We start from the raw sequence: 12,492 nt of genomic DNA on the forward strand, positions 1-12,492 counted from the left end.
GCACATTCTTTCGAACCTTCTGATTCTTTTGGATTCTCGGTTCTAAGCGTTCAAGAGCAGCCGGGGAAAAACTGTAACGAAGACGGTAAGGGAGCTAGTAAAAAGTACAGGGGAAGGGGTGAGCCGTAAGGAGCCTGAGCCAGGAGAGGAGGCGCGGAGAAAAAATGCGGGACGGACACTGGGGAGGAGGGAGAGAGAGCGAGGGGAACCTCGGGGAAGCTGGAGAGTAACCAAACTCTTCCCGGACAAGGGGAAGGCAGGAACCACGGGAATCGGCCGCTTTAAGGAAAGCCCCGCCCCCCGCGTGACGCCACAGAAGGCCCTTCCGCGATTGGCTGAGAGCGGAGGGTTGCTAGGCGCGGAGGGGAACCAGCCGGCCGCGGCTGCCCGGAGCTCGGAGCCGCGGGAGCGGAGCGGGGCTGGGCTGTGCGGCTGGAAGATGGCGAGCGGATGGGGCGCGCGGCCGCGCTGGCGGCCAGGGCGCCTCCCGCCGCTGTTGTGTCTTTTGCTGCTGCTGGGAAGCCCTGCGCGGGCAGCGCACATCAAGAAGGCGGAGGCGACGAGCGCGGGCTCCGAGGCGGGCGAGGGCCAGTTCGACCGCTACTACCACGAAGAGGAGCTGGGCTGGGCTCTGAGGGAGGCGGCGGCCGCGGGGCCCCCGGGCCTGGCCCGCCTCTTCAGCATAGGCACGTCGGTGGAGGGCCGGCCGCTGTGGGTGCTGCGCCTCACGGCCGGCCTGGGGCCGCCGCCCTCGGACGGGGCCGCGGGGCCGGACGCGGCGGGGCCGCTGCTGCCCGGCCGGCCGCAGGTGAAGCTGGTGGGCAACATGCACGGCGACGAGACGGTGTCGCGCCAGGTGCTGGTCTACCTGGCCCGCGAGCTGGCGGCCGGCTACCGCCGCGGCGACCCGCGCCTCGTCCGCCTGCTGAACACCACGGACGTGTACGTGCTGCCCAGCCTCAACCCCGATGGCTTCGAGCGCGCCCGCGAGGGCGAGTGCGACTTCGGCGACGGGGGACCTGCCGGGCCCAGCGGCCGCGACAATAGCCGGGGCCGCGACCTCAACCGCAGCTTCCCGGACCAGTTCAGCACAGGGGAGGCCCCGGCCCTGGACGAGGTGCCCGAGGTGCGCGCCCTCATCGACTGGATCCGCAGGAACAAGTGAGTGGCGCCCCCTACCCCACCCCACCCCACCCCCTCTCCGCACCATCCGCGCGGGTCTCGGGGCCGAGGCAGGGGGGCCCGCGCTCGGCCGATACTCGCAGCTTGGGGACCCAGCATAGGGGCGGAGGGCGACCGCCCTGCAGCGGCCCGGGGCCCAGGCCGCGTGGCCGCCGGTGCGCTCAGTGCCCCAGCAGCTCTGCCTGGAGGCTGTCATTTCCTTCAGCCGCTGGGAAGAGAGCAGTTTGGCTCGGGGAAGACTCCGCTCTGGCGGTCTGGTCCCTGTTTCCACAGGACCCTGGAATGAGAGTGATGGAAGAGACCTTAAGGACGACCTAGGTCAGCTCACTCATTTTACAGATAAGCTGTCAGGGCCGCGGTGAGCTCACTACCGTAGGCGCGGTGCTGAGCCCTTGCAGTGGCCACCACCTGATGGGACGGACACCATTAATATTCCTGTTTTCCATATGGGGAAATCGAGGGTCAGGTTGGTTCAGTAATTCACCTAGTACGGAGTGCAGCTGGGACTTAGACTCAGGCAGGTTGTTAGTTAGAGCTCTGAGCAGCCATAGAGGGAGACTGTGGCCCAGAAATGATAAAGGACACTCCCCAGGATCTTGCTCTTGGTTATTTCCCAGAGACTGGTTCTCTTCCAGTCTTGACTCCCTCTGACTCAGCTAAGGAGCATATGGATATGGCTGGAGAACTTGCACAGATCTGGAACCCTCACCTACACGCGGCTTCATTTTAAACTCTCCGAAGGGTTTCTGATGTCACATTTAACACACACCTGAAGTGTTATCGAGGTCCTTAAAACGACCTCAAGAAATTGGTGTATAACAAGAGAATATTATAAATATATGTGGGGGTGGGGGTGGTGTTTATGTACCCAGTAAAACTTCCTAGGAATTGTTCCTACTGCGACTGTGTGTGGGTTACAGTAATATGGATCATCCCTGTGGAAGGCTTAGGACTTATCCTGAGTCTTGAGCGATGGGTAGGATTTTCAGCAAAACAGAGGTAAGGAATGAAGGAAGAGGGAACTTGCTCCAGAGGCAGTAATGTCTGAAGTGAGCGCGCACCCCCTCCCTTTATCGAGGATCAGCTTTGCTAGCATGTTCCCATTTTGTTGTGTATCTTCGTGAGGCTAGTTACTCTTCCCATCTTGATTTGAAGAAGATCTTGGAGTGGCAGACAACGATAAAAGTAATAATCAGCGAAGAAGTTTCTCCGTGGGAGTTGGAATCATCTCTTCTCCAAGATTTCCGTATATAGAGCACCTAGAAAATGTGTGGGCAGTGTGACAATTCTAGATTCTTCTGCCTTCCATACATGCCCCAACCCTGGGTGGACTGAACCCGGAACTTGGGTATATATATGTCCTGCTGGGAATCGAACCCACCACTTTTTGGTGTATGGGGCAACGTTCCCACCAACCGAGCCGCACGGACCAGGGCGAACTTAATGTACATCTTATTGTCAGAAGCTGTGATGGCCAGGGCTTTTCTGAGATGTATCAAATGCACTGTTTGCATTGCTCTTTTTTTTTTTTTTTAAATCCTCACCCGAGGATATGCTTTCAGTGATTCCACAGAGAGAGGAAGGAAGGGGGGAAGAGGTGGAAAGAGAGAAAAACATGGATGTGAGAGAGAAACATTGATCGGTTGACTTCCTCCCAACCCTGACTGGGGATTGAACTGGCAACCTGGGTATGTGCCCTGATCAGGAATCAAACCCCCGACCCTTCGGTGCACCTGGGAGGATGCTCCAACCAACTGAGCCACACCAGCCAGGGCCATCACAGCTTAAGTGACATGTTTAAAATGCCCTGTCACAACCTTTGCAGGGATGTAAATTCTGTGACTAACAGATTCTTCAGTTCACTGTTGGTTCTGTTGTGACCAGAAATGAAAATGAGCTTTGTCTTGGTTCAAGTCACCTTGAGGCTATACAGAAAGCTTTAAACTTTAAAATTTGGAACCCAAAATGCACACTCTGGTTAACACTTTCATATCCCCTGTATTTAATGTTTATCAATTATGGTCTGGGCTAGTTGGTTCAATGATAGGAGCTTGTGAGAATTTTAAAAGCTCGTCTGTCTCAGTATTACATAGCAAGTCATTTTGTTCTGTGCCTATGGACTGCTCTAATCATACCCAACCATTCTTCAAACGTAGCTCTGATTAGAAGTGAAAGTAGGTGACTATATATAGGATGAAAAGTACACCCATCCATCGTCAGTTTTCAAAAATTAACTCAAAATTCATATTCTTTAATGATGGATAGGAAAGGACATTGATATGTAAACAAAATTAAAAACAAGCACACAAACAATTTGAGACTAATGCCTAACTATTCAGTCAGCTTTATGGATAGGAAACTTAAAAACCACAGACATTAGTCTGCATGGGGAAATGACTTTTCAGTGTATTTGTGAAATAAATCATTTGAATAATTTCTTGATACCCTATTCACTTAGCTATCTTTGGAAAAGATTTTTGTTGTTATTTGGAATATGTAAAATTTTAAGACTTACTTCCTTCTGCTTGGAAAAGTGAAGTTTATTTTCTTTGTCTCACTTTAAACTTCATCCAGGGGGACTTTTTTTACTCTTGATAATTGAGACGTATACTTAGGAAACTATACAACATTTTAACTATTATTAAAATATTTTATAATTTACTTGACTCATATTTTTTTTGTCACACTATGTCTTTAATGAAAAATAGCTGCTTGGATTTTAACAGATTAGCATATACATTTTTTGGTATCTTTGTGAAAAGCATTATATTGTTGGGGGTGGGTGCAGATTACTTTTGGAGGATTGTGTGTATATCTACAGTTTCCTCAATCTTTAGAATTTAGTTTATCAGACATCAAGTTCTCTTAATTTTTAAAAGTTATTTATAGGGTTATCTGTAGAGCATAATAGAGTTAACGTAGAGATTTACATTTTAGTATCTATAAACTCTTGTTTATAATATAATATATTTAGCAGCTATTTTAAATCTTACACAACGAATGATATATGATGCTGAAGTCAAGTATGAGAAATACTTAAGAGAATCAATTTGAATGGGAACCATAAAATACCTTTCAAACAAAATTGGATTGATATGCAAAGTTGTTTTGACAAAGAGTGGTATCGGCACTTGTAAATCTGTAAATAGAGTAAGGAAAATCTAATAATTGAATTTTATCATTCTAGTACATTGCAGATATTTCATTTTTTCTAAAAGTACCATATTTGGTGAGGCCATTTCTAAGAAGTTGCAAGAATTGTGGAACAAAGTAAAAAAACAGCATTTAGTAGAGAATCTTGGAATTTCAAGTTTTAATTAAAAATATGTAATTAAAATTGTATCTATCAGTTCTTTAGAATATTTATAGTTATTCATTTTATGTCACTGGAATATGAATGCCTTGAGGGCATTTTTGTGTCTGTTTCTTCACTGAGGTGTTCCCTAGCATGTTGAACGTTTGGTACATAGTTGACACGCATGAAAATTTGTTCCTGAATGGATTGCCTGAACTGGGCCCCTTCTTATAACTTTCCCAAAGTCAGTGGGGGGGAAATTATTTAAATTATTTTAGGCAGGCAAACCAGAAAGTAAATTGTTAATACCTTAAACTGTGGGGGAGGGATGATTAAGATAGAGTCAGAATGTTAGAATATGTAATTAGTTTTTGTTTCTGTATCATTGTGTCACCCAAGGTCTGAAGGTGGTACTGAGGAGTAGAACGATAGTCTGTAAGGCAGGGATTCCCCAAGCAAGATGCTAGATCTCTCCAAAACTTGAAATTCTATTTGTTGAGCAGGTGCTAAAACACAGTTGTTTTACTGGAGATGTTTCATGTGTATTATTTTATTTAATTTTTATAACAACCATGGGAAGCAGGTAGCATTAATCCCCATTTTGCAGATGAGAGAGAAACGGGGGTTCAACGAATGCAGCGGCAGTAACTTCTGATCATATTTTTAGTGAGACAGGTCTGGGAGACCGAGTGTTCTTACGCACATTTGGCTGGCTCCGTAGCCTGTGCTATCGCAGCTCTACCAAGTGGCATTCTCCTGTGGTGTCTGGAAGAGTGCTAATTATAATAATATTAGTTTTTAATTAGTCTCTTTTCATAGTCTATTTTAGTATTTAATCACTGTCTTAGTGGCTGAGTTCTTTCTACTGATGGACAGATTCCGTGTAATTTTCATTGTTTGATCTCTTCTGAGACATACCATAGGTTTAGTTTTCTTTCAAGCATATAGAAATAAATGCTATTTATCAACCGCCTTTAGAATTTCTGCATGTCAGTTCATTTCAACCACAAAAAAGCAGAATCGAGAAAATCCAGTTTCAAGTACAAAGAGAAAAGTAAGTGTTTAATCTCCACTTACAGTGTTGGTTTGAACTGTTAAATGAGGGATAGATGTATAAATAGGACTTCAGCCTGTTTTTGCCTTTAGCTTTCACCACAAAAGGAGTATTTCTGTATCTATAAATTTGACCAGATTGTAAATGGGTTCACTTAAAAGTAGAAACATAAAAAGGTAAAAATGTTTCTTTTATAGGAGCAGTTTTGTCTCCCTGTCAGTTTATTTTCTAATGGGCCAATCAGGAACCTTGGTCCTAGAAAGAGCTGCTTTTACAGTGATGCAATGGAGGACTAGTCTTTTATGTGCTGTATTGTTTTTCTCTGAAAGCAGCTCAGTGTATCTGGTTCCTTCCCCTACTCCCCACTCCCCCCCCTCCCCCACCACCAGTCTTCTCAGCTGTGGCTTTTCTCTTAAAAATGTAGTGTATGTAGTGTATTGTGAACCTGGAGCGAGGCAAAACACATCCTGTTTCGAATTAGACTCCCTATCTTAAAAAAGCATGGAAGTTATTAACCTAACTAATGTATTCAACAGATATTTCTTTATATACATCATGCTTTCTTTGAAATTAACACATTATGATATATAAGTTTTTGGTTGAACTATATGAAATTGTCATTTTTGTGGGTCAAAAAATGATTGAATATTGGCAAATTCATATTGTTTGACCTAACTACATATATTTAGAATTCCCTCAATGTCTCCTGAAAACATTAATTTATACTGTGCTATCCAGCTACTTTTTTAATGATGGGAAAATTTTTAAAGTTATTCGAAGTTAATTTGAATTGTAAAAACTATTTAAAATTTGTTAAATTGATAATGCTTTCTTTCCCTTTTTTGTTGTTGACCTACTTAGAACACTGATAGAATTGTCTTCTAGGTGTCAAGAGCGATACTGAACTTATTTATGAAAGATGTAAAAATGTTTTTTTAATCCTCACCTGAGGATATGCTTATTGATTTTAGAGAGAGTAGGAGGGAAGGAAAGAGAGAGAGAGAAAGCATCAATGTGAGAGAGAACATTGATTGGTTGTCTTCTTTACATGCCCAGACTCGACCAGGGATCAAACTCACAACCTAGGTATGTGCCCTGACCGGGGATTGAGCCCACAACCTAGGTATGTGCCTTGATCAGGAATCAAACCCACAACCTTCTAGTATATGAGATGATGCTCCAACCTACTGAGCTACACGGGCCAAAGCTGAACGATGTAAAATTTTTCAATGCATGGTGTTTTCTGTGTGTTGTTTTTTTTTTTGGTGACATGTGATTTGGTTGTATTTTCAAAGGTTCGTGCTTTCTGGAAATCTGCATGGTGGCTCAGTGGTAGCAAGCTATCCTTTTGATGATTCTCCAGAACATAAGGCCACTGGAATCTATAGCAAAACCTCAGATGATGAAGTATTTAAGTACTTGGCAAAAGCCTATGCTTCAAACCACCCTATCATGAAAACTGGGGCGCCTCATTGCCCCGGAGATGAAGACGAGACTTTCAAAGATGGGATCACGAATGGTGCACATTGGTATGATGTAGAAGGTATGTAGAGCACTGAATTTGCTATATTTTCCCCTTTGTTCATTTAGCTTCCTTAAGTATACTCTCAGTGGAAAAGAATTCTAATTTTTCTAATTTTTTTTTTATTTTTAAATTTTCAAACCCACAGTAAAATTGAAAGAAAATTGCCTGAGCACCTATATGTCCTTCATTTGAATTCACTATTATCTTACCCCAGATGTTCCAGCGTGCTCTCTCCCTCCCTCCCCAGCCTCTTATTCTCTTTTGTCAAACCTTCCAAAAGTAGTTGCAGATTTTGTGACACTGCACCTGTAAGTACCTCAGCATGTATTTCCTAAGTACAAGGACATTCTCTTGTATAACCATTATGCCATTACTATAAGTGAGAAATCCCACATGGTGCCTGTTATCTCCAGAACATTCTTTATAGCTCCTTTTCCTGCAGATCAGATCCAGTCAGGGTTCAAAAACTGCACTTGGCTCTTGTGGGTTTTTGTGGGGTTTTTTTTGGTTTCCCCAATCTACAACAGTCATCTCAACTCTCTTTTTTCTTAATGATGGTGAATCCTTTGAAGAGTCTAGGCCAGTTGTCCTACAGAACATTCCATATTCTAGATTTGTCACTTTCTTCATGATAAGATTCAGGTTAAGTTTTCCAATAAGATCATTATATAGATCACATCAGGAGGCACATCAAGTCAGGCTCCCAGTGCCCAAGGTGGACAGCTTGGTTAATGGTGATGACCACCAGTTCTCTCCATTTTATATAAAGGCACACTTTCCTTTTGTATTTTAGTCCATGTGGTGATCGTGGAATGCTGTTGTTTTAAAAAAAATTGTGGTAGTGTATGTATAGATCCAGATACATAAATATGTAAGTCATAAAATTTGCTGTTTTTACCATTTTATTTTTTAAATATATCTTTATTGATTTCAGAGAGAGAAAGAGTGAGTGAGAGAGAGAGAGAGAGAGAGAGAGAAACATCAATGATGAGAGAGTCGTCATTGATCGGCTGCCTCCTGCATGCCCTTGACCGGGGATTGAGCCCACAATCTGGGAGTGTGCCCTGACCGGACCGGGGATTGAGCCCACAATCTGGGAGTGTGCCCTGACCGTGGATTGAACCATGATCTCCTGGATCCTAGGATGATGTTCAACCCCAGAGCAACACCTGGCTGGGCCCGTTTTTACCATTTTTAAATGTAGAATTAAGTGGCATTAATTTATTCATCATGTGCAACTGTATCGCCACTGTCTATGAATAAAACCATTTCATCACCCCAAACAGAGAAACTGTAATCATTAGACATTAAGTACCTATTTCCTTCTCCCCAGCCCCTGGTAATTTTTTTTGAATTGTTCAGTTTATAATTGGCATACAATATTAGTTTCAGGTGTAGTATATAGTGATTAGACATTTATACACTGGTACCTCTAATCTTTCTATCTTTATAAATTTGCCTATTTTAGATATTACATAAAGCTGGAATCGTGTATTTGTCCTGCGTCTGCTTATTTCACTTAGCATAAAGTTTTCAAGGTTCATCCATTTTGTAGCATGTATCAGAACTTCTTTCCTATTTACGACTGAGAAATATTCCATTGTTATATATATGTATACTACGTTTTCTTCATTCATCTGTTGATGAGCACAGGGTCGTTTTCACCTTTTGGCTACTGTGAATAATGCTGCTATGAATGTTGGTGTACAAGTATCTGTTTAAGTCCTTATTTTTAAATATTTTGGGTATATACTCAGGAGTTGAGTTGCTGGGTCATATGGTAATTCTATGTCTAGCTTTTAAGGAACTGCCAAACTGTTTACCACATTAGCTGCACCATTTTATATTCTCACCAGCAATGTACAAGGCTCCCAATTTCTCATGGAATGCTATATTTAAAAGAATTGTTACAGTAAGCTTGAATTGTTTACCTTTTCTTTTAAATGTTATAAAAACAGCTATTGTTGACTTTAAACTTTTGGTATCCTTTGAATAATAACTTTTTTGTTTTTGTACACAGGCTTAGACTGTTTAATTAAGAGTAGCCAGAAAGAACATGTCAACCCGTGGAAATGTAATCAGTGTAAACTTTTTATCTTTTTAGAATTTGCCCGTGATGAAATGCCTTAGGTTTTCTTTTGTTTTTATTGGCAGTCACATTATAAAGCAGCTGATGACATTTCTCTTAATGTGCCTTATTTAAACTTTTAAATTATTCTTTGACTTTTTATGTCAAGCTATGTGTACACAGATTGGACCCTACGTGTGAGGACTCTGTACTTTTAGAGTTTTCTGATTCCCCTATAGTTTCTACCAATGTTTCTTATACAGGGTGGGGCAAAAGTAGGCTTACAGTTGTTTGTATGGAAAATAATACAGTAATAAATAATAATACAAAAATAAACTCTGTGTTTTGTGTACTCTCAACTGTAAACCTATCTTTGCCCCACCATGTATATAATAAGCTTCCGCAGAGAGTTTTGAAATATTTAGAAGTAAAACTTTCTGCCGTTAAGTATTTCTACAATAAATATAATTTCTACAATTATTTCTACTTAGAGGTGATTTGAAAACTATTTAAATTTTGTATGGATAAAGAACATAGTTTAATTCCATTTCAGTCTTCAGCAGGTATATTTAATAAAACCTGACTTCATGAACTAGTGACTTTGTGAGATAGTTAAGGTGTTCCATTATTTGAGATATTATTTAAAATAATGAGTTAAAAATAATGTATTTTTTCTTTTTGGAGAACATTGTAAAAGGTTAGGAAGTAATTTCTAATTAACAATTAATTATAGGAGATAAACCTCTGTTATACTATTTTAAAAATGTGTCTGTCCTTACAGTAAGATTATTTGGTTAAACCAGCTAACAGATTTTTCTCATTTTTCAAACATCTGAAGAAGCTAAATTTTGATGCTGCTATTGTTATTGTTTTTATGAGCATCACCTTCTCTCCTGTTTAAGCTGATTGTCAGGTATATTTTATGTTATATTATTTCTACAATAGCTAGCTTTTATTTCTTCCCACCTCAGCAGTATCAAGCCAGTTAAGTATTTTCAACAGGGCGAATTTGTTATTTATCTATGTGGGATTGCAGAAGTAAGATGTTGTAAGATGTATGAAACCTCGTGACTAGGCATGTATTCAGACCTGGATGTCGAAGAGTAATTTTACTGATGCTTTATATAATGTATTTGGAAATTCTAGCTCAAAGAAGTATGACTTTTAGAGCTGAAAGTGAATATATTGATCTAGTCCAACCCTTGTGCATTATAGGAAATCAAGGGCGGAGAGAAGAAACATTTTGTGAATAATCTGTGCAATATTCACTTAGCAACTATTTACTGAGTGCTTTACCTCCATGTCCCATACACTTTATTAGGTGATGGGAATCCAGTGGGAGCAAAACAGAAACATCTCCTGCTCTCAAGAATCAGACAGTATGTTAGTAGTGTGGATTCGAGGTGATCTGGTCCCACTTTCCTCACCTTCATCGCCAGTGTTGACTCAGCATATCTAGCTGCCTCTCTGAGTCAGCCTTGCTTCTCTCAACATGTCTCCCAAACCTACAGGATCCATTTAGGGAGTGATTATCCTAATAAGGCCTGTAAGTAGTTGTGTTCCTTTGCTAAAGCTTGTTATTGCGGGAGCCTAAGCTGAACTTATTCAGGGAACAGACCTTCCTTAAAACCACAGTGTACTGATTTATATGCCTTTTGTCTGCCACTCTTTATTATTTTTTTTCCTTCATGGAAAATATAAAAATCATCTGATGGTTTAGTATGTTCATTCCAAAGTAAATTTAATGAAACTGAATTGTAGTTTAAGTCAACATTTAAGAATTGCCTTGTTCAAACTTAGAAAATTTTTAAAAGGACAAGTAATCCCACTTTATTTTCCTGAAGATAGAAGGACTCTGGAAGGCAGTGTAGTATAGTGGCTAAGAGGAGAGCTTTGGAATCCTGCTGCCTTGGGTTTGAGTCCCAGCTCTGCCATTGAGTAACTGTGCGCGCGCGCGCGCGTGTGTGTGTGTGTGTGAGAGAGAGAGAGAGAGAGAGAGAGAGAGAGAGAGAGAGAGAGAGAGAGAGAGAGATGGAGATCTTAGACAAGTTAAATATGTGTCTGGTTCTATTGGTGTTTGTGTTACTTTGTTTAAAATTACATATTAAAAACAAGGTAGCGCCCGGCCAGTGTAGCTTAGTAGTTGAGCGTCCACCCATTCACCAAGAGATCACCAGTTCAATTCCCAGTCAGGGCACATGTCTGGGTTGTGGGCTCGATCCCCAGTAAGGGGCTTGCAGGAAGCAGCTGATTGATGTTGATGTTTCTCTCTCATCAGTGTTTCCAGCTCTCTTTCCCTCTCACTTCCTCTCTCTCTAAAATCAATAAAAACATTTTTAAAAAGCAACAAAGTAGCGAACATGCAAAAACTTAAAGCCTTCTTATATATTTGCTTTTCTCACATTTCAATAGGATCAAATCTAAACCTCTCTAGCATGACACTAAAGGTCTCACAGTCTGACCCAAGCATGCATTTCCAGTCTTCTCTCCTACTTCTTTCCTGTCACTGAACTTTTGTCCTTACCCAAAATGTGAACCTTCACACATTGGTCTGTTCTCAGTCTGGAATGCTCTTCCGCAGTTCAGCTGTAACCTCTGAAAGCTCCCCTGTAGTAACTGTTACTCTCTTGCTTTCAGAGAGCTTTTTGTTTTTACCATCAGTATAATGCTTATCCAATTACATTGTTAATAGTTTTTTGTGTCTTCTGCTGGAGTGTGAATTCTTTGATAATAAGGACAGTGTAGGGCTTTTCATTTTGGTGTTGTCTTTATATAAAATGTAATGGCAGGGAAGAAGTCCTAGAGGGAGAAAGACTAGGGAGATTTTACATCATTTGATGTGAGGCCTTTTTTGGAGATTAGAGCTTTATCTAGAGCAGCAATTTTCAACTTTTTTCATCTCATGGCACACATAAACTAGTTACTAAAATTCCGTGGCACCCCAAAAAATATATTTTTTGCTGATCTGACAAAAAATAAGTATAATTTTTTTTTTTTATCCTCACTCGATATTTTTTCCATTGCTTTTTAGAGAGAATGGAAAGGAGAAAGAAAGAAAGAGAGAGAAACATCGATGTGAGAGAGACATCAATGGTTGCCTCCTGCACTGCCCCCGACCATGGCTGGGGATTGAGCCTGCAACCGAGGCACATGCCCTTGGCCTGAATTGAACCCGGGACCCTTCAGTCTGCAGGCCGATGCTCCAACTGCTGACCCAAACCGGCCAGGGCCAGTCTGATTTTGATTCATTCACACTGAATGGCTACTGTTGGGTTGGCTGTTGTCATTTTTTTAAATTTGACAGTCTAAGGGGAAAAGAGATCAGTGCCCTTGACTAAATAGATATTGCATGTTTTAAAAATTCTTGT

General features: G+C 41.6%; 1 protein-coding gene across 1 annotated transcript in view; it reads left to right on the plus strand.

The window, feature by feature from the left end:
• Positions 1 to 365: 365 nt before the first annotated feature.
• CPD (carboxypeptidase D) overlaps positions 366 to 12,492 on the plus strand; it is a 57,900-nt gene continuing 45,773 nt past the window's right edge. The window contains exons 1-2 of the mRNA XM_081116230.1: positions 366 to 1,161; positions 6,827 to 7,074. Coding sequence (XP_080972356.1) covers positions 440 to 1,161; positions 6,827 to 7,074 — 970 coding nt within the window. The 5' untranslated portion in view covers positions 366 to 439. The remainder of the gene's footprint in view (positions 1,162 to 6,826; positions 7,075 to 12,492) is intronic.

This window comes from Miniopterus schreibersii (assembly GCF_964146895.1).
Source record: "Miniopterus schreibersii genome assembly, chromosome: 16".
NCBI lineage: Eukaryota > Metazoa > Chordata > Mammalia > Chiroptera > Miniopteridae > Miniopterus > Miniopterus schreibersii.